Source organism: Scleropages formosus, chromosome 6, assembly GCF_900964775.1.
Source record: "Scleropages formosus chromosome 6, fSclFor1.1, whole genome shotgun sequence".
Lineage (NCBI taxonomy): Eukaryota > Metazoa > Chordata > Actinopteri > Osteoglossiformes > Osteoglossidae > Scleropages > Scleropages formosus.
Window position 1 is genome coordinate 1,987,460 of NC_041811.1, and position 27,463 is coordinate 2,014,922.

The following is a 27,463-nucleotide window of genomic DNA, read 5'->3' on the forward strand; positions in this document are numbered from 1 at the left end:
TCTCAACTGTAGAGTTAAATTAAGTGCATTAAACTTAAAGGTATTATCAGGCTAGAGGCTATACAGTGATTGAGTAAAACTGATTGAGTAAATTGGTCATTGTGACCATTGCTAGCAAAGATATATATCTTGTGTATGGCTTGGAAAAATACCACGTAAATGCCCATTAAGAAATATGTAAACGACTGCATGAATAAAACGAGCCACAAGGGACCGATCGGGGACACTCCCTCCAGTTAGGGGCTCTCCTGTTGGCCGGCGTTGCGAGAAAATATGCTCTGACTCGGAGTGAGTTTGATTGCCTCCTACAGGGTGACTGACAAAATTCCACGCAACTCTTGTACAGTTTATATTTGGTGTATCTAGAGGCCTTTTGAGTTATATGGTTTCATATTTTTGATATAACAAAGTTTTGTTTTATTAATGTCGTGAATTGTAACTTTGGAGGTCACCTCTGTGCCTTTTCATGAAGTATAAGAAGAGTGAGGAACTTGTTTACTGTAGCCTTAGTTTGCCAACTTGAGTTTGAATTATTTCCTTTTCCAAGGATGGTGTATTTAGGTCAGGTCTGCACACTTCCATTTAGCAAGTTGGCAGGAGTGGGGTGGGGGTTGGTTTGGGGGTTGCTGAGTGTAAATCAGAATCAACTCTGCTCATTTCAGGAACTTAAAAGTACTTTACATGAACTAATTACATAACAGTTTGTCTTTCAGGTTCAACAGTGAGGAGGCTACCCCTAAAATGATCTCATTTAACGTACACTTTTTCCATTTTTGAAATTTGCAAATTCATCCACATACGTAGTGCGCTGGCTCAAGGCCAGAAGGTTACGACATATCGCAGGTATGATAATGTATCACTGAGTTCCGTAAAGGTTTCTAGAAATTTCACACATACACTGTGTGAAACCACGTGTCCTGAGCAGGGTTGCGGTGAACCGGAGCCTAACCCAGTAACACAGGGTGCAAGGCTGGAGGGGAGGGGATGCCAATCTGCCACAAGGCACCCCAGGCAGGACTCGAACCCCAGACCAGCCAGAAAGCAGTACCCGGCCAAACCAGCTGCACCCCCACACCCTCTAGAAATTTCAGAATTGTCAAGCAAATAAAATGTTTTCAATTTTTCAAGCAGAAGAAATTCAAAAATTCTGTTATGCACATACATTAACATTTATTTATTTCACAGACACTTTCTTCAAAACAATATAAATATCTAAAACATACTTATGGAGGGAAATCTGTAGGTAGAGCACACCATTAAAATACATTTCCTTGCCCAGTATGTGAGAATAATTAGCTTATGTTCCATAACGTCATCAAAAATCAATTTGGTTACGTTGTAACAAGGAAGTAGTTCCAGACAAAATAATCGGCATCAGAATTTCCTGGAGAATTCTAGAAAGTTGTCAGACCAGGAATTTTCCTATATCTGTGTTTTTCTTAGTGTTCTAAATTTCCTCCTGAGTAAATAGTGAATTTAGAACACCAGTTTTAAATTATACCTTGCAAGTTGTGGCTGTATGCTGTTAATGTCCTGTGTGTTTGACACCAAACTACAACCTTTTCTTATATGTTTCACATACTGGCACTAAAGGGTTCTGAGTAGAAAAGAACACAGGAAATACTAAGCAGTGAAAATCTTTCAAAATATTATTCTATTTCATCCATTCTCCTTGCCCATCAGCAGTGTAAAGGAAGCTATAATCTGTAAATGTGTTAATTGCCAATGGAGCTTAAGTAACTACACGGGAAGGTGTATGTATAGCTTCATTCTGCTCATTTTGTTGTGATATCAGCTGATATGTGAGAAAATGATTTGCCTTATTTCCGAGTTCATGGTAAAAAATTTTTTTGTTGCTTTTTACAAGTTTCTTTGTATGGTTTTTGTAATCCAGATGGTATTTGGCCTTTGCCCTAGTTAATTAGTTCCAGTTAGTTCCAGTGCTCTTTTCACGCAGTGACACAGAACACTGAATAAAAGCACAAGACAAATAGACAATGACAAGAGAAAATAAATATTTGGCTATATATTAAATTACTATAGTATCCACGCATTTATTAAAGCTGTAAGTAAGCCTACTGGCCAAAGAGGTAAGAAACAAAAAAAACTTCCAAATTAGAGGCAAGAGAGAAAAAACACTAGTGGGGGTTCAAATGTAAGTGGCTGCCACCCTTCCACATTCTAAATTAAAAAAAGACTTTCAATTTACATTTATTTACACTTTGTCATGTTCATGCCCACAACTCAGCCGACAGCACCTGACTCTGGTCCAACACCTGACTAACTGCTCACCCTTTAAAAGAACCTCCTCAGCTCCCATACCTTTGCGGAATCTCATCAGAGACAATCGCCTTCCTTCGTGACGTCCAGTGCACACTCAACACTTATTCTTTGTTCTTGTCTTCCGATTTTCGCCCCTTCGCTTTATTTCCCAACCACATTCACAGATTTTTCTTCCAACATGGACCGCAGGTGGAGGTGAAGATCAGACAGACATCCATGCAGAGATGTCTGACAGGCAGGCAGCAATTTGTTCAGAAAAGTCTGACGCTCCGGGGGAAAGGAAAGGAAAAGCTGGGTATCATCAGCACAGCAGTGGTATTTGAATTCATTTGAGGCTATGACTGGGCTAAGGGAGGAGCTGTAGCTGGGTGGCATAGCAGGTAGCGCCGCTGTTTTACAGCACCTGGCTGGTGCAAGAGAATGTGGGTTTGACCCCCACTCAGTCTGTGTGGAGTTTGTGTGGGTTTCCTCTGGGTGCTCTGGTTTCCTCCCACAGTCCAAAGACATGCTGTTCAGGTTCTCCCATAGTGTGTGAGTGACACAGAGAGAGTGTGTTTTACTGATGTTTGGATGAGTGACCCTTTGTAAGTAGTGTATCTAGCAGTGTCAGTCATCTTGGTAAATAAGGTGTGACATTACATAGTATCCATTATAAGCTGCTTTGGAGAAAGGTGTCTGCTAAGTAAATAAATGTAAATGTACTAACAGTGAGAGGCAGGTAAATGTAAAAATTGAGATCGAGAGGAGAAGAAGACCCAGTACTGAGCCCTGTGGGACACCAGTTGAGAGAAGCAGAGGAGGAGAACAAGAGCTCCGCCAGACCACTTAATAGGATCTGTCAGATAGGTAGGACTCGAGTCATCTTAGTGCTGCTCCTTTGATCCCAAGCTGACAAAGAGAGGGAAGTAGAATCTGGTGGTTGACAGTGTCAAACACTGCAGATAGATTAAGGACTCAGCTACACTGTTATTATTACAACTAATAATAACATTGTAGCTGAGTGCTAATAATGTGATTTCCCACTTCACCTGAATTGGAGACTGTTTGTATTCTTGCTCTTGGTGCCTCACTTCTAATTCTATTTTTTGTTAATCTCTTCCTGGGGGGACGCAGTGGGTTGGACCAGGTCCTGCTCTCTAGTGGGTCTGGGGTTCGAGTCCCTCTGGGGGTGCCTTGCAATAGACTGGCGTCCCATCCTGGGTGTGTCCCCTCACGCCCTGAGTTGCCGGGTTAGGCTCCGGTTCCCCGCGACCCCATATGGGACAAGTGGTTCAAAAAGTGTGTGTGTGTGTGTGTGTGTGTGTGTGTGTGTGTGTGTGTGTGTTAATCTCTTCCTCATATTTTTTTTATGGCGAAACTTCAGAAATGATGAAAACCTGTACAGTAACATTCACTCTGTCTCATGGCAGCTGAAACTATAGGCTGCTGATGATCTAGACAGGTTATGTGTTTTCTTCAGTCTTCCTGAGGAATATATTATTGTCCGAAACAGTGGTGTTCAGTCTCCATTTTTTTGTCAGTGGTTTTGGATCACAATAGGGCCAATCTAACTCAATTTATTGTTATAAAAAACTACATTTGAAACACTCCACCTAAGCCTTCCCACCATAAAACAGAATAGGTGTCTTCTATAGACCTAATCAGCTAGCAAACAACCTTGATCACAATTTCCTGTAACCGAGTGCAATTCCTGTCCAGAACAGCACAATGAGAAATTCATCAGACACATGAAGCTCGTGAAATCATTACATGCAAATGCCAAGATTTCACACCTCTTACCAGGGCTTCTCATACAGTCATCCAGTAAACTGTGTGGAACTAGAACAACCAACTTTCAAAAGTCTTCTTTGTTGGTAATTCATCTGGGTACAAAAGAAAATGCATACTGGTCAGCTTTCCTCCTTGCCAACTGTAAAAATTCAAGCAAACAAAATTTGGATTTCACACATGGCTGGTGTATCTTTCCTTCTTGAAGTCACAAACACAGCTGACCATCCAGTGGTCTGCAGTCACAGCTTCTGACTTCTTACATCACAAAGGAATGCCCCATTAATCCAACAGCAATGGAAGACATTCTACCTATTGTACACCTGTAAGAGAGTGGCATTTTTGTGAAAACGCACAGTCCGTCAAGCAGTCCTTTATATCCAGTAAGCAAAGCCAATGTCATCTGGCATGTCACTGTTGAGTACTAACTCACTGAGAAGCTGCCACATGTGGAGAAAGACTCATCCATGATCTTCAATTCACTAAAATATCAGTGGTTATGGATTGACCTGGTTGACATGGTTGTGGATTCTGCTTAATTTCCTGTTCAGGCCAACCAGAGGCTGCCTTTACTTCAAAACAGTAACATCATCAATGCACTAGACTGCCTCAAGGGCTGCAGAACAAAGCTGTCTACCCAGCTACACTGTGTCCACTTTGCAACAGCAATAAACAACATGAGTGTTCTCATCACAGCAATGGAAGAAACAAACTGAGCCAGTGAACATGCCCTGGATGATTCAGATCTCATTCTTGTTCCAGGTGGATCCTCCTGCTAGATAGTTTAACTTTTACCCTTGTATCTGTATGCATTTGATTCTATATTTTTGTAAGTTCTGTTATCTATATTTCTGAGTTCTGTCCATTTTCTTTAATCAGGAATATCCAAGTATCTCATATCTCATAAATGTGTGAAACATAAACACTAGCCACGGTAAAACCATCTTTTACTCCAATCCTTGTAACTGATCCTTTGGCTTAAAATTCACTGCTGTTGAAATGAGATGTGTTGCAGTGTATTTTAAAATTATACCTAACCGTGCATGAATCAAGAGACATTTGTATTAGTGCTTTTTTATTCATTATGTTAAAAAGTGTTTTTTAAAATCTGAGCTTTGTTGACAATTTGAACGGTTCTTTCAGGAGGTGAGGACACAATTTACCATTACCCTTTTTTGTCCAGATTTTTTGGACTTTGGGAGGAAACCCATGCAAACATGGGACAACATGTAAACTTCACACAGGCAGAATCCAGGCCTAAAACTGAAGCCACAAGCTGTGAGGCACCAAAAATAGCTCCCGTGCCATCATCCTGCATTCATTTCGTCTTTTTGCCGATTAAGTCCAGCCCCATGCTCCTGGTCTCAAATTACAAAATGAACTCTGCAACTTCTCAGGTTTAGGTATGTGCATTTTCCGGTAATGCTACTTTTCAGCCAATCAGATTCATTGCTATTCAGCTAAAGCAGGTAGATTTAACAGGTACTCAGTTCCTTGAGTCAGACACCTGTTTTCCATCAAAATGAATTAGATTTTTAGTGGTATTTTGAGAAATTCCTATATGGTAAGTACTCAGTTTTTATAGAAAATACACAAGACAATTTTTAGTAATTATTAAAAATATAATTTATGTGTTATCTTGTTACTTGATTTTTAAACTTTTATTTTCGTTTGAAGTTCTAATATTTATGGACAAAACACCTAGAATGACTAACAAAGAAAATACTATTGTTAATACTTGACCTTATTCCAGTCTCCACTGAACTAATGAAACTTTACATTTAAGCATTTTCTCTAATGTGTTTTTAGTCCTTTTAGTCAAATTTATCTAGGTTGTTATACTGATACCTCAGAAAGTTTCAAGAAGGAAAGAACAAAGGAATATAAAACCATTAAACTTGAACATATTGCTGAGGGGCATAAGCTCCCACTGTAACATGATTGATGAAAACTCTGTAGATACTGTGGAATTCTTGGTGCTTATATGTGAATGACAAATACATTGTATTTACTGTGGTGTTTTCCTTGGTGAAGGATATAATCAAAACATATTCATATGCGTTAACACAATGAAATGAACTTTATGGTTTTTTGCTATGATTACCTGTATGGGGGTGCGGTGGCGCAGTGGGTTGGACCGCAGTCCTGCTCTCCGGTGGGTTTGGGGTTTGAGTCCCGCTTGGGGTGCCTTGCGGCGGACTGGCGTCCTGTCCTGGGTGTGTCCCCTTCCCCCTCCGGCCTTATGCCCTGTGTTGTCGGGTAGACTCCGGTTCCCCGTGACCCCGTAAGGGACAAGCGATTCTGAAAATGTGTGTGTGTGTGTGTGTGTGTGTGTGTGTGCGCGCTATGATTACCTGAAAAATACTAAATGTTACTGAAACTACTTGATCTAATTTGAAACAGGTCTAACTGATGTAAGACAACAGGTTGTGTTCAAGCATTATGTTATTTTGTAGTGAGAAAAAGGAATTGGGCTTAGCATTGATATCTTTGCTTTAAAACACCTGTCCTGACTTCCTGGCATAACTTTTTCCCTATTATACTCAAGTACTGATATGATTAGCTTCTAAACATAGCTGCATGTTAAATGAGATCTTAAATGCATTAATGTTTATCATGTCACAGTAACATACTTATTCGGAAGTGATTTTTAACATAACATTGGGAAACAGATCTCATTTTTAAAGTAAATTAGTAAATATATATATATTTTTTTATTTACTATTTTGTGACTATTAGCACACCTTGTTTCCACAGAGACCTTTACGTGGTGTATCCCAGTCCAGAGCGTGACGTGGAGGTGCTGCCTCCAGAATGAGTCACTCACGGGAGCATAAGGAGGGGGAAACTTCCTCAGGAATGAACAGGTAAGAGAGAAGATATGTGTGTTTGTTTTTTTGAATAAATTTAAGAATGGGTAAATCTCAAGTTTATTGTTTTTCTGGAGTTTTCTATACAATACAGGTGGTCCCCAATGTACGTAGGTTTGACTTACGATTTTTCCAACTTTACAATGGTGAGCTGGCAATAGGCATTCAGTAGAAACCGTACTTCGAATTTAGAGTTTTGATTTTTTTCTCCTGGGCAAGCGATATGTGGGGCAATACTCTCTTGTGATGCTGGGCAGAGAGCCGCATCTTCTAGTCTGTCTCGCAGAGGTGTGTATTAGGTGTATTAAATGTTTACTTATGATATTTTGGACTTATGATGAGTTTTGCGGGAAGTAACCCCATCATAAATCGGGGACCACCAGTATTTGAGTAATTGAGTTTTTTTGAGTGATAGTAGTTCAGGCGACCAAAATACAAGTAGTAGAGTTCACGAAAAGGACCTAAATACAAATAGGAGATTGTGCTAGATATGCAGTTCAGAAGCTCCTCAAGTGAAGAAAAGAAAAAAAAAAAAAATGTAGCTACTCGTCTAATGCATACTGCTTTATATAGTGGTATTAATTTCAAGAACCATGCACCTGGATCTAGACCTCTCCATCTGTGAGTGTTATGCACTTCGTATTGTTATTGCTTTGGAGAAATTTCTAATATAAATGTACATTATAATACAAATGGCTGCTATCAGATCTTGGTTCACTAGCCATAACAGAATATATACACACACACACACACACACACACACTTTCAGAACCGCTAGCCCCTTACAGGGTCACGGGGAACCGGAGCCCACCCAGCAACACAGGGCGTAAGGCCAGAGGGGGAGGGGACACACCCAAGACGGGACGCCAGTCCGCCACAAGGCACCCCAAGCAGGACTCGAACCCCAGACCCACCGGAGAGCAGAACTGTGGTCCAACCCACTGCGCCCCCCTAACAGAATATATTTGCTGCAAAATAAAATAACCCACTGCGAACAACCCGTGTGAAGCAACACTACATCCTTAAAACAAAATCCAATGAACTGGAAAAATTAAGAATCTCTGAAACATGCAACACTTATTTTTAAATTAAACTGAGGAATTTAAGTGATTGCATGACAATATAGGTCTTCATTGAGAATTAAGCTTAACTGGTGAACTGAAAGGTTAAGATGGTTAATCAGGGAGTCCTGAACAGCATAAAGGCATAGGAATTGGAATGTTTCTAAAAGTCTCCACTTTTTGATTGTAGTGTTCAGCAAGAGGGAAGAGTCTCATCTCTCCACAGCTGTGTATCCTTGAAGAGTGACTGGTCAATGCATCAACCTATTTACTTTCGACAGTCCATGGATTCACTTGTTGACTTCCAACAGCCAATGGACCCACCTTCTAATTTCCAACAAGGAGAGCCTTCTAGACATGAAAGGTAGATCTGCTTTCAGATGAAAATATGCCTCTTGTGTCATTTATTTAATTTATTTACTTGTTTGTTGTACTTATGTAATGCACTTATGTTGCCCATTTTTCTCTAATAATAACATTTAATCAACAGAGATCAACTGAAGAAATGTGACTATAAGCATGCCGATTTAGCAACCATTTTTAAGGTACTTGATTTAGTACTTTAAATAAATATCAATATTTTAATACCAACTGAAGATGCACAAACTGTGCTTTTCTCCTTTCATTGCTTTCTTTTTAATATTCTATTTGCAGTTTCTGTTGTGTATGCAGACATTAATAAATGTTTCTGTTTTTCAGTTACTGGAGGAAAGTGCCATGAACTTTCTGAAAGATGAGTTGAACAAGTTCAAGAGGAATCTGAGTCAAGATTATCCAGCATGCTTCGAGGCTCAGGATAATAATGACCTGGACAGTGAAGCTGCGATCCAGAAGAGCTGTGCCACAGAGGGGGCTTTGAAGATCACATTATACATCCTGAGGACCATGAACCAGAAGGACTTTGCAGAAACACTGGAGAAGAGTAAGAACTGTGCCATTATGTGTCCCACATGACTGAAATATCACTGATATTACTGTTTTGAGGAGCATGACCGTTTGTCAGTAAAGATGACATCATCTTAAATATATGGTACTCTGAGTCATAAGACAAAGGGGGCAGCAAAGAAAATTTTCTGGCAGCAAAATAACACATGCACAACAATATTCAATTCGATTAAATTCATTTTTATAGAACGCTATTCTCACACAGTGACACAGAGCGCTATCACACAGGCATAAGGCAAGAAAACAAATACATCAGATAAGAAACAAAGAAGACAGTTGAGTACTGACTACCATAATACAGTACTTTTATAGAGCTGTAAGTATGCCTACTGACCACGGAGCATAGGAACAAAAGCTCCCAACCGAGAATCGAGGGAAAAAAACTTCTAGGGATTCAAGGGCCAGTGTCTACCCACCCCTCCTGGGAATTTTAGATTAAATAGGACTTCTAAGCCATTTTACAAATAATAATGATATTGTTGTTGTATGGTAGCTTTAATTCCAAGCTCATCATCGTATGTCTCAGTTGGTCATCATCTTCAGTCGGCATGGGGGTGCGCCTGTAACCGCCAGCTGGCCTCCTCAGGTCTTATGCAGGGAGACAATGCTCAACAAGAAGAAATAGTAATTCATAACTTAAAAAAGTAAATTTAATATTCTTGGTATAGAGGTGGCAAAAAAACAAACACAACCAAGTGGAATTACATTTTGAGGTGGAATGCCTGAGTAAACATGTAATTTTTGAGTCTGGATTTGAAGAATGAGACAGACGGTACATTTCTGACAGTAACTGGTAGACTATTCCATAGTTTAAGTTCCCTATAGCTAAAGGTGTGACCTCCTACTGAGGTCTTATTGATCACAGGTACTTTAAGATTTCATCCTGGGATATAAGAATCAAAAATCTCACAAAGGTAAGCTGGAGCAGTGCCATGTACTGCCTTACAGCCAAAGTAGGATTTTATACACACACACACACACACACACACACACACACACACACATTTGCAGAACCGCTTGTCCCATACGGGGTCGCGGGGGAACCGGAGCCTACCCGGCAACACAGGGCGTAAGGCCGGAGGGGGAGGGGACACACCCAGGGCGGGACGCCAGTCCTTCGCAAGGCACCCCAAGCAGGACTCGAACCCTAGACCCCACCGGAGAGCAGGACTGTGGTCCGCGCCACTGCGCCACCGCGCCCCCTTCTTAGGATTTTATAATAAACTCTAAATGTGACCGGGAGCTAATGCAATGATTTCAGTACTGGTGTTATATGGTCGTACTTCCTAGTTCTAGTGACAATTCTCTCAATCGCATTTTGTACCAACTGTAGCCTGAATACAGTCTGGTATGGACAACTCAATAATATACAATACACAAAAAGGAAACAAAAACTACCAAGAAATCAATATTCTCTCTATTATTTTTTTTCTTTTAATATGATTGCAATTCACATAAATTAGACTGAGAAAATTCAAAATGAAATCATACTATCTGGCTAAAAATTTCAGTTCTCTTTAAGGATTTGGAACTGAATGTATCACTGATGGTAACTACAAACAACAGTCTTCTCAACATTTTTTGACTGTTCTTTTATGTGATCCTTTATGTTATCATAAAATTATCCTATGTTCTTTTCTTTTATGTTATCTGAGTGTGAAGCATTTAAATGTATGGTTAAACAACTGTTTTGATTTTTCTTATTCTATTCAGAAAATATTTCACAAAAATTTTATTCCCCCAATTTGTTTTGCCAGATGAACTCCTGGTGAAATGTCAACATAAATACAGATCCATTGTAAAGAAGAAATATGAATGTGTGTTTGAAGGGAAAGCGAAGCAAGGAAATCCAGTCCTACTCAATAAGATTTACACAGAGCTCTACGTCACTAAAGGTGGAACTGGAGGGATCAGTGATGAACATGAAGTCAGACTTTTTGAAACAGCGACGAAAAGCCCAGCAATACAAGATGCTACAATTAAATACACAAACATTTTTAAACCTTTACCTGGAGGAATGACACATATCAGAACTGTGCTGACAAAGGGGGTTGCAGGCATTGGAAAAACTGTGTCTGTGCACAAATTTATTCTTGACTGGGCAGAAGGAAAAGAAAATAAAGATATTAATTTCATATTTGCTTTTCCTTTTCGGGACCTAAATCTCATGAAGAGTAAACAGTACAGTCTGATAGAACTCCTTTATGGCTTTTTTCCAGAACTGAAAGAGTTTGGATCAGGTGAGCTTGAAAGCTGTAAAATCTTGTTCATCTTCGATGGTCTGGATGAGAGTCGACTTCCTCTAGATTTCCAGAACAATGAGAGCTGGTTTGATGTAACAAAGTCAACATCTTTGGATGTGTTGTTGACCAACCTCATTAAGGGGAATCTGCTTCCCTCTGCTCTCATCTGGATAACCTCTAGACCAGCAGCAGCAGGTCAGATCCCTCCTGAGTGTGTTCAGCAAGTGACAGAGATACGAGGGTTCAATGATCCTCAGAAGGAGGAGTACTTCAGGAAGAAGTTCAGTGATGTGAACCTGGCAAACAGGCTCATTACACATGTGAAGTCAACAAGGAGTCTCCACATCATGTGTCATATTCCTGTCTTCTGTTGGATTTCAGCCACTGTTCTTGAGAAGCTGTTTGGTAATGAAGGTCGTGGAGAAATCCCCAATACTCTGACACAGATGTACACACACTTCCTCATCTTTCAGTCAACTTTAAAAAATGTCAAGTTTCAGAAAAAACAAGAAACGGAGCTTCTTAAAATGTTAAAGTCAGACAGAGAATTCATTCTTAAACTGGGGAAACTGGCATTTAGAAACCTTGAAACAGGAAATCTCATATTTTATGAGGAAGACCTGAAAGAGTGTGGCATTGATGTCAGTGAAGCTTCAGTGTACTCTGGAGTGTGTACAGAAATCTTCAAAGAGGAGTCTGCATTACACCAGAGGAAGGTTTACTGCTTTGTACATCTGAGTGTTCAGGAGTATCTTGCTGCTTTATACTCAGTGTTGTTAAATGTAAACAAAAAATCCAGTTTTGCTAAACTGAAAGCACCACATAAAGAGAACTGGTCTGACTTTTTGAACAGTTCAGTAGATCAGGCTTTACAGAGCAAGAATGGACACTTGGACCTCTATCTCCGCTTCCTTCTTGGCCTTTCAATGGATTCCAATCAGAGTCTGTTACAAGGGCTACTGACAGAGAGAAGAATCAGCTCATTTGATACTGAAAAAACAGTGCAGTACATCAAGAAGAAGATCAGGGAGAATCTATCTCCAGAGAGAACCATCAATCTGTTCCACTGTCTTAATGAACTCAATGACAATTCTTTAGTGGAGGAGGTCCAAGGTTACCTGACCTCAGGAGACCTTTCATCTAGAGACCTTTCCCCTGCACAGTGGTCAGCTCTGGCCTTTGTGTTACTGATGACAGACAAGGAACTGGATGTGTTGGACCTGAAGAAATACATCAGATCGGAAGAAGGTCTTCTGAGGCTGCTGCCAGTGCTCAAAGTTTGCAAAAAAGCTCTGTAAGTACTCAGGTCCATTGTTAAACTACTATGGAATAAATACATCCATCCCTCACTTAATAAGGTTACCTATAGTAAAAAGAGTTTATAAATATACGGTTTCTGAAAATATATACCTTTTCATATGTGATTCAAAATTTGTAATAGTGGCATTTTTACCCATTATGTGGTCATTCTGCTTTCATAAATGTCCTTTGTGGTGTCTTGAAAAAAGAGGCAAAATGCAGACTAACTTCAAACCGTCAATCCCACGTAAGTGATTCTGAAAAACACCAGTCCTGCCCCAGGTTTTTAGTTTAGGGCACTTATTCAATATCAAAACAATTAAGTAAATCTGGAATACTTCTTGGAAAATGTTAAAAAAATGTATGTGTTCCGCTGAATCGCATGAGATAAATGATGGTGCTACAATGTTAAATGACAGCTAAAGAAGAAACCGGCTGAAAACTAAGAATTGCTGGGCGGCAGCTGGAAATATCAGACAGTTGCAAAGATGGCAAATGGGGTAGTGAGGGTTGACAACCCAATGTCTGCCTTCCATAGGTACTCAAAGTAAGCTCTAATAAAATCGCACAAAAAATACCCCTCTGACATTCCAAGGGAAAGAGCACAATGAGAGATCTACAGATTTTCAAAATCTGGTTTTGTACAAGTGTGGTATGTGTGACAAGCTGTGCACGAACCCAGGAGGACTGAAAAGCTGTTGAGATAAGATTAAATACACACACACACACACACACACACACACACACACACACACACACACACACACACACACACACACACACACACACACACACACACACTTTTTGAACCGCTTGTCCTGTACGGGGTCGCGGGGAACCGGAGCCTACCCGGCAACACTAAGATTAAATACTTAATAAAAAATGCACCTGGTGTGGAAGAGGGGCTAGGTATGATATGAACCTGAACACCAGGCAGAGCAGAACAAAGGTATCAGGTCAAGAATTTTCAAGGTATCAAGAGGAAAAAGTGATGTCAGTTTGATGAAGATGTCCGTAAGGAATTGGAGACAACTTTGAAGGGACACACTGATAAGAGGCTTCAGATGATGGCAAATATTATCATTTGGCTGCCAGCAGAGAAGTTGCCACAAAAGAGATGGCAGTCAAGTTGGGATGTACTATAAGAACAAACACAGAGGACCCATGATATAAATCTGAGACTGATGAGATTAAAACCGCAAAAGCAGCAAGTAACATACAAGTTAGAATTGCCCCATTTTGATGTGGTCACAGGTTCAAATCCCATCTCCTGTTGTAGTACCTCTGAGCAAGGTGATTACCCTGAATAGCTCCTGTAAAAATCATCCAGCTGTATAAATTGATAATTAAAAGTAGATAGCCCAACATTGCATGTTACATTGGAGAAAAGGATCAGCTAGATGAGTAACGATAAATATGATGTCATTTCAAGGGTACAAGTGAAGAGTAAAGAGTAGTTCGGACATTGTTAAAGTGCATACTGAATAAGAGGTTTATGCCTTTAGGGAGGCCAGGTTGGGATAAGGAGGAAAGAGTGCTAGTACTATAGCTCGCAAATCACTTTTCATTCACGGCGGTTTCAGGGAAGCATAGTGAACATCCACTTTAGTCAAAAGGAAGAAGTTGACTACTGATCCTAAATGTTATCTAGTTAAGGCGCATAGTTGCTCAGCACTAGAGATATGCAGAACAGGTGTGGATGATTAAAGCGGAGAATTCTGTAAGAATCAACTAATTCAGAGTTTTCTTTGTCCTTAGTGCATGCTACCATGGTGATACAGTTGATTACACAGACTCATGTGAGCAAAGGGGACTTAGGTGTTCATCTCACAAATACCAGTCGATCAATTGCAGATGTAACCCTGTAAATATATTGCGCAATATATTACACGATTAGCAGATTTAACATAAATTAAGGGAAATAACTTTATGATAGAGAGGAATTATTTTTATTTTTCCTAATTTCTTAGAGTTGATTGACTGGGTCAATCATCCAGTAGGGTGAGAGCACAACTGGAAGTCCCGCCTTCCCACGTGGCCACGTGTGAGGAGCAACAACGAATTTTTACGCAAAGGCGTAGATGGCATTTCTGAAGATGTAGAATTTTTCAGTCTCTTGAAACACCATGGCTCTATTGCAAAAGTCATTCCCATTGATAATGCTGATTCAAAGCATCATCATGCACACACAATTGTGGAGTACTTCTTTGGGTCAGCCATTGAGTCAGTAGGTCCTCTGCTACGCCTCAGGTTCAGTTCTTTGGGTGGCTCGCCATCTACGCCTTGGCGTAAAAATTCGTTGTTGCTCCAAAAAAAAAATTAAAACTGACCGAATCCGTGTGCAACGGAAACAGCAGTGGAGCGATTTTCTCAATTTTTTAAATTTTATCCCAGTCAGTCAAAAAAGTTTCACGTGTGCGCTCTATTCACGACGTTCAGTTACAAGACTGAATCAGTGGTGCCCCTCACAGAACTGTCACGTGGGAAGGCGGGACTTCCAGTTGTGCTCTCACCCTACTGGTGATTGACCCAGTCAATCAACTCTAAGAAATTAGGAAAAATAAAAATAATTCCTCTCTATCATAAAGTTATTTCACTTAATTTATGTTAAATCTGCTAATCGTGTAATATATTGTGCAATATATTTACAGGGTTACACATACAATAACACAGGAGGCACTCTGAACGACTTGAAAACTTCCAGTTTTAGGTTTGGAGTCAAATCTGGCTTGTTCTCAATCTTTCCGTATTAGGGGATTGCTGGAGGTTCCCATATCCATGAATGCCTCTTTCTAATATTTCCATTGGCTCCTGAGGACTGTATACTGTGTAAATTGCCACATCATTCCTCTTCCTTTCTCAGACACCTTGACCTCCAGGGTGTTGGTACATACGTAACTCTAGTCATGCTTATGCCAACAGATAGATTTTCCATACTCTGACAATCCCAGATGGTATTCCCACTGGTATAAATGTTGGCCTCAGCAACTGGAGTGATTCCAGCTTGTGCCAAAATTTCTGAAAGCAACAGAGGGTAGTTCCTTTCACTTCCCCTCAGATACAGGTATGACTGACTGAAGATGATGACTAACTGTTATGATGGACAAGACATACCTTCCTGAACTGGGAAATCAAGCTACCATTACAGCAACAATGCTATTTATTGTAAACTGGCTTAGAATTCTTATTAATCTAGAATGCCCAGGAGGGGTGGGCAGCCACTGGCACTTGGACCCCCAGAGGTTTTTTCTCCCTCGACTTTCAGTTGGGAGTTTTTGTTCCTTTCCTTCCATGGCCAGTAGGCATACTTATAGCTCTACAAAAGCATTGATAATGTGTTATGCTAGTCTGTAGTCAACTGTCTTCTTTGTTTCTTTGCCTGGTATATTTGTTGCTTTGCCTTATGCCTGTGTTCAACCACTCTGTCACTGTGTGAAAAAACACTCTATAAAAATAAATTGAATTGAATACAGGTAGGCTTTCTAAAACTGTGGTAAAGAAGAGCACTTGAATGTAGACCCAAAAGGTAAGGTGCCAGTATTTTGTCTTAACAATCTGTTTCAAATGGAAATAAAATGATTCTGAATCATGTTCTGGTATAAAATTAGTAAGGTTTAAAAAATTGCATAAAAATTTTCTTTACCTGGGATATAAGGGTGTTAAAAGGAAAGGCAGTGGTCCATGTGGCAACCAGCACTTGAATCCCAGCTATTCTTACTGGGCCACACCAATGCCCAACAATTTCAGAATTGATTAACAGAATCTTGGATAATGTCCCCAAAAACACACCCAGGTGCGTGACCACTCTTATCAGGTGCAGGGTAAAAAATAAACTAAGATGTCAGGGGTAAACAAACAAAACAATAAAAAAAGAAAAAGTTAATGGAATGCCAAAACCCTTAGTCCTTTACTAATGGCACCTCCATTCTAGCTGCTGAAAATGTCTCTTTTGTGCTGGCCACATCTTGTTGTGAAGGGAGAGAAAGAATCTGGACTGAAGTCCAACTGCCAATAGCCATCTTTCTTTTGTTATCTTATCAGCTAGGGTACCAAAGGAATCCAGTGAAGGTATTTAGAAACTATAAAAGTATAGGCAAAGGAGCAGCTGATATCATTGTGGTTAGAGCTTCTGCCTTTATTAAACCTCCAAACTTGCTGGTTGAGCAAGGTACTTACCCTAAACAGCTCCAGTAAAACTGGCCAGCTGTATAAATAGGTAAATAGTTGTAGGTAAGGGGGGGGGCGGTGGCGCAGTGGTGCAGTGGGTTGGACTGGGTGCTGCTCTCCAGTGGGTCTGGGATTTAAGTCCCATTTGGGGTGCCTTGTGATGGACTGGCGTCCCGTCTTGGGTATGTCCCCTCCATCTCCAGCCCTACTCCCTGTGTTGCCGAGTTAGGCTCTAGCTCCCTGTGACCCCGTATGGGACAAGCGGTTCCAACAATGTGTGTGTGTGCACTTGTAGGTAACTTAACATTAAGTCACTTTGAAGAAAATGTCAGCTAAATCCATAAACATAAAGAAAAGATTTGTGGTTGAGTCTCATTATTATTTGATCAACGAACTTTGCATTTCTGGTAACAGTAAAAAGTAAAAGCTTGGCCATCAATCACTAATTATGAACCTAAATAGCTCCTGGTGCTAACATATCCCAGTCCATGAAACCATTCTAGGGTTATGCTGTTAATACTGGTCATGATCATTTTTTGTAATCCATTAACAGCATTCATAACTTGCAGTGTAGCCTTTTGCCCAATAGTTCTGGGATAGCTTCCGGATCACAGTGAGGTTGCTCAGGACAAGGTGTTATTGAAAATGGATGGATGAATAATGGCAGGGTGATAGGCTTTTTATACTAGAGCAAACATGCAAGCGAGATTCCAAACAGTGCTCAAGATTTGTGCAGACCTTTAAATTCAGAATTTTACATTTTCCTTCCAAATTCCAGCAGTCAACTTTAAAGGTGTAAGTGCTTATGTGGCAATATTAAAGCAAGGTAACTGTCTCACAAATTTATTTCTAATTTTAAATAAACTACAACATTTGGACCTGCCTTTTAGAGAAAGTTTTAATAATCTGCAAATTTTTCATGCCTGACTGTTTTAATAATCTACTTTAAAAAAAAAAGTTAAGTCTTTCTCTAGGCTGATGTTACAGTACTTAAATAAAAACTCTCTGTGACATATGTTGTCTCTTCTTTTGGAAACTAGGGATGGAAAAGTATGTTACAGAGAAGTAATTCTTCAAGTTTTGATTTGAGATACATGTGGTGTTTAAATAAACATTTTGTGTACTGGTGTTTCTGTACTCTTTAGGTGTACATCAACTGTATAGATGTACCTGTATTTATCAGCGGTAGGGTGATATGAACCAAAATAAAAGGTTACACCTAAATAGAAATATTGTAAAAAGATGTAAAACTGTGCATAATTTTTTGCTTATTTTTCAACATCCAGTTAAATGTACTTTATAGCTGCATAAGATTCAAACAACATGGAAAGCTAAAAAGCAGTTATACTGAAATATCTGTCTTACTGTTATCTTTTTAAGGCTGAATCAGTGTGGACTGACAGAGAGATGCTGTGTAGCTCTGGCCTCAGTTCTCAGCTCAAACTCCTCAGACCTGAGAGAGTTAGACCTGAGTGACAATGACCTGCAGGATTCAGGAGTGAAGATACTCTCTGCTGGACTGGGGATCAAACACTGTAAACTGGAGATACTAAGGTCAGTACTGGGGAATGCACACCGTAAACGAGATTTCAGCCAGGCCTTGACAGCTTGTTAAAGAGAGATTCTTTGAGAATACAGTGTTGTCTCTTTGCAGACTATCTACCTGTGGTGTCACAGAGGGAGGCTGTGCCTCTCTGACTTCAGTTTTGCATTCAAACTCTTGTTCACACCTGAGAGAACTGGATCTGGGCTACAGTCACCCAGGAGACTCAGGAGTGAAGCTGCTCTCTGATCTACTGCAGGATCCACACTGTAAACTGGAGATACTGAGGTCTGTACTACCTGAGAATTCACTTGGTAAACTGGGCACTTGTACTGAATTAATACAAAACCTGTAGCGTTGTAGTCATTCACTGTAACATTTTTTGCCGCAATAATATTAGCAAGAACACATGTTAATTTTAGTTACTGTATCTCTCTAAAGACTTCATGGCAGCAGTATCACAGAGGGAGGCTGTGTTTCTCTGGCATCAGCTCTATGTTCAAACTCCTCACACCTGAGAGAGCTGGATCTGAGTGACAATGACCTGCAAGATTCAGGTGTGAAGATACTCTCTGCTGGACTGGGGAACAAACATTGTAAACTGGAGATACTGAGGTCAGTACTAATGGGGAATCCACACTATAAATGATCAGTAATGTGTGTATCAGTGAGAATGTAGTGTCTAGTGTGTGTGTCTCTCTCTACAGACTGTCTGGCTGTTGTGTCACAATGGAAGGTTGCGCTTCTCTGGCTTCAGCTCTGCGTTCGAACCCCTGTTCACACGTCAGAGAACTGGATCTGAGCTACAATCACCCAGGAGACTCAGGAGTGAAGCTTCTCTCTGATCTACTGGAGGATCCACAGTGTCAGCTACAGACCCTGCAGTCAGTACTATGCGTGTGACTAAGTCTTTGTGTATAGAAGTTGTAAATTTATATATACATTTATTCATTTAGATGGTTTCCTCCAAATCGGTGGAAATCTCAGAGAACACTACAAAATTGCATTACTTCAAAAAAAGAAGAGATGACATGCGGGCACGAGGTTCTTGAGGACACTCAATTTGTGGAATACCACTGTATAGACTGTTTAACTTACACAAGTAGCTGCATATGGGACTTTTTGAAATTATTAAGCAGATAACATAATGCATGTTTATAAAGCACATAGAAAAATCAGTGGAATGATGAGTCTGAAAGAGATGTGTTTTTAAACCCTTATTGAAAGTTGAGAGATATTTGCCAGTTCTAAGTGAGAAGGGATGTTCATTCCACCACATTGGAACCAGAACTAAAAGTTTGTGCTTTTGATTTTGGACCTCTTGTGTGTAGGACTACCAGGCAGGCAGAGGTGGAGGAGCATAGCTATCTGGTTGGTGCTTCATGAGTGATCAAGTTCTATAGCTATTTGTGGGCAGATCTGTTGATGGTTTTGCAGGCCATAACCAGAGTCTTGAATTTTATGTGGGTAGCTACAGGAAGCTCATAGAGAGACATAAGGAGGGAAAATACATGGGAAAGCTTTAGTAGGTAAAACAAAACATGTCCAGCCACATTTTTTATCTGCTAAACAGGTTAGATGGCAGAGGCTGGAGGGTCAGGTAGGAAAGAGTTTCAGTTTTTCAGGTGGGATATCATCATGGCCTGGACTAGAAGTTGTGTAGAATCTGTTGCAATATAAGAGTAGATCCTGTGGACTTTAAGCAGGGTATATCTGCAGAACTGGGTTAAGACTTTGATATGTTGGGAGAGGGACAGACTTGAGTCAATCATTACAAGTTTGACAGAGAGTTCTCAGCAGAAAACAGACCAGCTGGGAGGTGAAGAATCTCTGTTTTGGAGAGGTTAGCTTGTAGGTCCAGGCAGGCTGTCCAAGAAGCCAACCTAAAGAGGCAAGTTGTACCACTAACTGAATGAGTCCATGTGTCAGTTTGAGAACAGTGAAGTGCTCACAGTGTCAGTTGCTCCCCCACTATCGCAGGGCTCTGAGTTTCCACAAACACTTCATAGACAGACTGTGTGTGTCTCTCAGTCACTGTGTGTCCTTCTGCTTCTCCTACAGTGTGGACCATGGAGGACTGTGCAGGATCAGACCTGGACTCCAAAAATGTAAGCATTTTTTTTAAATGATCAGTCTGTATATGACAATTCCTCCTCTCTGTCTGATTGGTGTGTACATCACTATTGTGCCACTGATGGCAGGACATTTGAAAGTGTTTTGAAAGGTATCAGAGCCACACCACTTTCTCACTTCAGACACCCTTACTTTCACTTAGCTGACATACAATTCCTGTCAACCTACAATTATTTACTCATTCACAGAGCTGTGTTGCTTTACTGGAGCAATTTAGGGTAAGTACCTTGCTCAAGGGTACCACAGCCAGAGGTGGGGATCAAATCTGCAACCTTTGGATCCAAAGGCAGTAGCACTAACCACTACACCACCAGCTGACCCTTGCATAAGTAAAAAATGCATGTAAATCTGAATTAGCCTCAACCACACCCATTATCATAACTCATGAGTTATGTATATGTTTTTATAATTTCAGTGTATTTACAGAACTGTGCAAAAGTCTTAGGCACTTAGATGTTTCTCAAAAATATTTGTTTTAGATGGTTATTTAATGTTTTCTGCATTAGTGTTAATGGGAAAGAGCATATTTGAGATTTCCAAGCATTCCTTTTGCAAAAAGTTATAGTATTACAGTAAGGGTTTTGTATGTTATTAAAGAAAGAAAGTATACACACACACACACATACACATACACATACACATACACACACACACACACACACACACACACACACACACACACACACACACACACACACACACTGTCTGAGACCGCTTGTCCTGAGCGGGGTTGTGGAGAACCGGAGCCTAACCGAGGAACACAGGGTGTAAGGCAGGAGGGGGAGGGGACTCACCCAGGACGGGACATCAGTCTATTGCAAGGCACCCCAAGCAGGACTCGACCCCCAGACCAGCCAGAGAGTGGAACCCAGCCAAGCTCACTGTGACCCCGCTCAGGACAAGCAGTTGTTGACGATGGATGGTTAATAATCTTTGTAGGAAGTTTATTAATTAAAAGCGTCATTTTTGGAAGCATTCTCACTTTACAGCTTTTTTCCCCAACCAAATGCCTAAAACTTTTGCACTGTACTGTATGTAAAAGCTTATTTCAGTTTCTTTTGTGTAAAACACAATTAGAAAGTTAAATTTAGTAATTACAAAAGTAATGGTATACAGTTTTGTACTGTATATTAGATTTAGATAAGCAAGAACAAAGTGTGAAATTTCATGTACATAGGATAAGATGTTACATTCCGTGTGCTTACACCAAAGGCTGTACACCAGTCCCAGTTCCATTAGTCTCACCATCTTGCGCATGAATCCCCAGAGAAAACATCAGATAATGCCATCATAAATCTCCATAACTCAGCACTAAGATGCTTAATCTCCCAATCACTACATCAACTCTCTGAGTGCCTACAGGGGTATTTCATTGGAGTTATCAAGTGGGCACCTCCATTCATCGGTTTTTCATTGGTTTGGAGTTAAGGCACCTCAGGAAGGTTCAAAACACACCTCACAGACATCTGGCCTAGACTATTTGTAGGTTATGCATCTCAGACCCACTCCCCTCCACACACATGCCAGATGCTCTCTACCCACAGAAGACCTACAAGTTAGATAAACCAGTGCCAGAATCGTAGCCACAGTAGACTGTGGCACATGGAGTTGTTTGCCCAACTCCATCGATCAAAATCCATGTGCTCTTGAACTATGTTACTCTGTACCACAATGGGCAGCAACTAGCTTCCTCAGCACACCTGAGCTTAGTAGACTAAATGCCTAATTCCCCATCCTGTACAAGGTTGCAGATTCTTGACTAACCCTCAGCTGCCTTAACCAAAGTTAGTTTTCCCTAGTGAATTTTGCTTTTGTGTATTTACCTTTCCCCAAGTTCTGTTCCCAATGTGTTCCTGTGAGACATTGTACAGTTTTTTCATCACCAGACCTTTATGTTCCCTTTTGTGGTGTCCGAAAGGAAGGTATACCGTTCTTTGGAGGCTTTACTGAAACAAAGCACTGGAACACTTGGAGTGCACAAATAAAAGAATTTATTAGGAACAGCAGCTCGTGTCAATCTCACTGTGGAACCTCTTTTGCCCCCGCGCGAAAAAGTCCCATTAGACATCGTGCAGCCTATAACAATTCCTGCTTCAATTAAGAATTAACCAGTGACAATTGACGCTTGTCAGCTTACACCCTACACGTTGGCAGGAGTCTTTCTTCTACAAAACTCTCAATGATTTGTTCTTAGTGTAAAACACGACACCTTCTTCTCCAGTCCCATCTTAGTAACATGTTCCCTCATCTGTTATTTTCTCCAGTTGTCTCATTACCAAACCCCTGTGTGCCTCTGTGTTCATTGTTCATCACATCAAACCAGCACCACATCTTCACTCAGCAACGGTGACATTGTTGAAGTCCCCACTGTTGTTTACTGGCCACAACCCATGTCTGTAAAAGAGATGCTCTATTTATTGGGTTTGCAAATTTTTACTGGAGGTTCACAAGTTTTAGTTCCATTGCCCTTCCCTTGTTTTCACTTATGCATGGAGCACCCAATGACTCACTTGGAAACCCATGGCCTTCTGTACCTTTGACTACCAAAGACAGATTTTTAACAAATCCCCCATTCAACAGCTGCAGGATGAGGGGTCTGTCCCTGCAACAGTATCTTCCATGCTACTACACTGGGTCCATGACTTCTCCAGCAAAAGTTACTTAGGGGAGAGTAGGACTTTACAGACTCTGTTAGAGAGGTTTTGGTGGACGTCCTTGAAAGATGACGTCAATGACTTTGTCATGGCCTGTATGACTTGTGTCCAATCTAAGGTTCCACACCAGTGACCTAGAGGACTACTTGAACCCATACCCTATCTGACTATAGTCACAAACTGTCATTGATTTAATTACTGACCTGCAGAGGGGTCAGAGGTGAAGTCAGGTGTGAATGAAGCCCTTGGTTGAATGGTTCTCTAAGAAATGCAGGATGATTCCTCAGAAGAGGCCACTTTCAGCTATTGCTTTTGTTCCAGCAGGTGTTCATATTTTACAGCATCTCAGAAAACACTGTTTCTTCCAGAGGCTCACAGTTCTCAATTTGGGATATCAGTCAGCTTGGCATGTAGGTAAAACCCTCAGTGTAAAAGCCAAGTTGAACGGTTGAATCAGGAAACTGGATGCTATCTGCACAGTTAGATAGGTACAAAATCAGATCAACTGGAGTGAGGTCCTTCGATGGCCAGAGTATACCCTGAACTCTCATATCCATTCCTCTATTAATCTAAAACATTTTCAGTATGTTTTAGGCTACCAACCAATTTTATTTCTGTGCAGAGCTGAGTCCTGTGAGGTACCAGTGGTGACTGACTGGTGTAAGATGAGTGATGAGTGATTCCCATGAGGGAATCAGCTTTTCTGCATCTCCAAGAATCAGTGTCATCCCAGAAAAGGAAAGCCAACAGAAGACATTGTAGACATTTAGACATTAACTTTATTGTACCAGTCTGGAGAAAGAGTGTGGCTGTCAACCTGAGATATCAAACAGCTCAAACCCCATAGTACATTGCCTCTGCAGAGTCAATCCGTTTCCTCTTTTCCTCCTCAGCTAATGGAAATGAATTTTTCTCTAACATGTTTTGTACGAAGGGGCGCGGTGGCGCAGTGGGTTGGACTAGGCCCTGCTCTCCGGTGGGTCTGGGGTTTCAGTCCCACTTGGGGTGTCTTGCGATGGACTGGCATCCTGTCCTGGGTGTGTCCCCTCCCCCTCCAGCCTTACGCCCTGTGTTGCTGGGTTAGGCTCAGGCTCCCCGCGACCCCATATGGGACAAGCAGTTCAGACAGTGTGTGTGTGCGTGTGTGTGTGTGAGATGTGTGATGTTTTGTACGAACCCTTCTTGACTCGAAACACTGTGGTTACACCAACTACAACATGGTTGACTGTGAGGGGTATGGCCCAGAATTACAGTCTTGGGTGCAAACCCACGACATCATGGGCCTAGCCCTCATAGGAGACTTCCACAAGGTGCACCCAGGCTGACCCACTCCTCTCCCTAGGGGATGTTCTCCCGTTAACAGAAAGTGGCTGGAGTTGCTCTTGGCGAGGGTACTGTTATGACCCCTAGGAGTAATACCTAGAATGTCCACAAGGGGTGATACTGCAGGTCCACCTAGTCAGTGCATCTGATCTCAACAGACTAAATGCAGAATTCCCTGCCTTATAAAAAGGGTAAAGAGCAAATACCAGGTTGCGGGTTCTTGACCAGCCTTCAATTGCCTTACCTGTGTCAATTATTTTTCATTGGTCCTTGTGCTTGTGTAATGATCTTTCTCCAAATTTTGTCCCGTAAATTGTCTGACAAGCCGTCTGGTCTTTCAGACATCTGATCTCCGTGCTCTTGATTCTCCAGTCCTGTCTTCACCAGATCTCTGTGTTTCCTTATCTGTCAAGTTCTCCAGTTGTCTTGTAACCAAATCTTCATGTGCCTTTTTGTTCTTTGGTCACCATGCTACCCCAGAACCATAGCCCAACTCAGAACAAATGGTGCATTCCAGCTCTTCATATCTGTGTCTGAATATGACAGTGGCACTCAGGAGTGTAGCTAGGCTTACCACCTGGATTACTGGGTGCACCTCACTGGGAGACACAGGCCAGGTGTGGCAATAATTTTCAATAGGCTAAAAAAAGGACAGGAGGTTGTCACATGATGGAGGATGTGTTGGATGTGGTTGCTGCCAAAGCTCATTTTTTGTGTTTTATTTCTTGTTTTTGCAATCTTTGCTTTGTTGTTAATAAAAAACATTCTACTAGTCTATCTTTTATTACCTCATGCCTGATACAGTGTTATTATAGTGTCATAAATACAGCATTTTTATTAAGATTACTTACAACATGGTGATTTTTAACAGAATTGTCACAGTGTTTTGAATTCTATTTCATGTGCAGACTCCTGGAAGCTCACACTGGACCCCAACACAGCACACAGACAAGTGTCTCTCTCTGAGGACAATAGGAAGGTGACATGGAGGGAGAAGGAGCTGCCATATCCTGTGCATCCAGAGAGATTTGACTGTTATAAACAAGTTCTGTGTGTAGAGAGTCTGTCTGGTCGCTGTTACTGGGAAGTTCAGTGGAGTGGATGCGCAATTCGTATAGGAGTGGCTTACAAAGGGATCAGGAGGAAAGGACGGAGTGATGACTGTCTGCTTGGCAACAATGACAAATCCTGGAGTCTGTACTATTCTAATAAGAGCTGCTCTGTTTGGCACAATAAGAAACACATTGACATAGCTGTACCCCCCTCTCGCAGAGTAGGAGTGTATGTGGACTGTGTGTCCGGCACTCTGTCCTTCTACAGCGTCTCCTCTGGTGAACTGACCCTCCTGTACAAGTTCAACTCCACATTCACTGAGCCCCTCTGTCCTGGGTTTGGGGGATACTATGATTCCTCATTATCATTTTGTGAGGTCTGACATGAACACACAATCCTTGGTGTGTAATAACAGTGTTATAAGCATATAGCTAATGTTTGTCTGATAGTACAGGCCAAGTTTTAAAAATCTGGGACCCAAAACTAGCATATGTGGAAAGACCAAACAAGACTTTACACTTGCTCCCTGCGTTATGCATTTTCAAAGATGACTGTTTTTTTAAATACTTTTTATAGAAATTTCTGCTCAGTAAAAACAAGATCAGGGACATAACAGAGCCATTAATGATCCCTTTCTCCAGCCTGTGGTACTCCAGTTTTACTCCTCCTAGGGTGACTCTCAAAGTGAAATCACTGGAATGAGGTCTTGAACTCTTCATCCTTTGCACTAATGCCGTTTCCTCCAGCTTTGCCAGAATCGAGCAATAGGCATTTGTGAGTTTTTGGTCTCATGAATCTCTTTAATGAACTGTTTCTCCACCACAGTATGTGCATAACATTCTCGAACAGGGGAGCACAGAGCGACAATCACAAAGAAAAACATGCCTTTCACATCGAGTGACGTAGCAATAGTGCTGCAACGCCACCTTGTGGTTCATTCCTTTGTATATTTCCTAGACCTCTGCAGTATGTTTTGCAAAAGCTTTCTTAATTGTATTCACTCTGGATTGATGTTGAGTAATTTCTCCCTATAATTTACAGGTGGATAAATAAAATCTTTCAGTATTTTTAACATTTTTTTTGTAGGTTCAGATTTCAGTGTGGTCAGGGCAATTGACTGTACTTTGTTTTTCAAATAAAACTGCAACTACATAAAATGTCATTACAATGTCCAAAGATGACAGAAAATATTGTAGCACCCACTACTCTGAAGTTCCTCCTAGGAGAAGATGCCAGGAACTGAACTGATTCATTCGAATTTCATTTGCACTGTTTCATTTTGTGGAAGGTGTATGAAATTACTGGAGCATGAAAAAGTTGTTATGAATGTTGCCATTTGTGAGCTTTTTCTGTTATTACCTGTTCTTTCAGGTAGAAAGGGCAATATTTTTAGGTACTCTCTGTGGCTGTACCCTGTTGCTGTCTGAAGTCTGCACACAGACCACACTTGCAAATTCATTAATTTGGCATCACGGCAAATATACCAGTGTCTTCCCTTTACCCCATTAATTCCCAATATTACAAAATGTAGGACAGGTGGTGTTTATGTACCTGGTTTGTGTGTTTTTGCACACATTCTAGATTATTTTTATTCCTGTGGTATTTACTAAGCATTCAGCAGTGGATGCTGCTGGTGCTGCTGCTGCGAAGAAGCACAAGAACATTGCATTCCAGATATGTGTTGTGTATTATTGAAAGGGTCCCAGTTACAAAAGCAAAAAAAAGAAAAAAAATAACAGCTTACAGAACATATCTTTCTATTAAACATATACTGGGGTGACAATAGGAGGTGTGTATCTGTCCAAAAGCACTGTGGGTTTCTTAGCTATTTTTGTGCAAAATTTATGTGATTAATGCTTAATGTGTGCAATTTACTTGCATGTGTAGAGTCATTCCTCTTTGGTCTAAAGGTTTGTCTGCTCTTTGGTCCCCTTCAAGCTTAGGGTGACATCAAATGAAAAAGAGCTTATGTGCATGGTCCCAAAAGTGAACATTAATAAACTTGGTTTGAAAATCCGCACACAGACCACACTTGCAATGTTTTCAACTGTTTTATATGGGAAAAGCACAACAAAACATACTTCATTGATTCATTTTAGGTTCATGTATTTGGGACCGTCTG

At 40.8% G+C, this 27,463-nt stretch overlaps 1 protein-coding gene across 1 annotated transcript; it reads left to right on the forward strand.

Moving 5' to 3' along the window:
* The first annotated feature begins 5,535 nt into the window (after positions 1-5,535).
* LOC108930657 (NLR family CARD domain-containing protein 3-like) lies at positions 5,536-27,396 on the forward strand. The gene is made up of 12 exons (XM_018746022.2): positions 5,536-5,614; positions 6,808-6,917; positions 8,172-8,345; positions 8,472-8,526; positions 8,681-8,903; positions 10,684-12,463; positions 18,016-18,189; positions 18,290-18,466; positions 18,620-18,793; positions 18,886-19,062; positions 20,240-20,286; positions 25,197-27,396. Exons 2-12 carry the CDS (start codon positions 6,865-6,867, stop codon positions 25,721-25,723), a joined length of 3,561 nt encoding a protein of 1,186 aa, XP_018601538.1. The 5' UTR covers positions 5,536-5,614; positions 6,808-6,864; the 3' UTR covers positions 25,724-27,396.
* Positions 27,397-27,463: the final 67 nt, after the last annotated feature.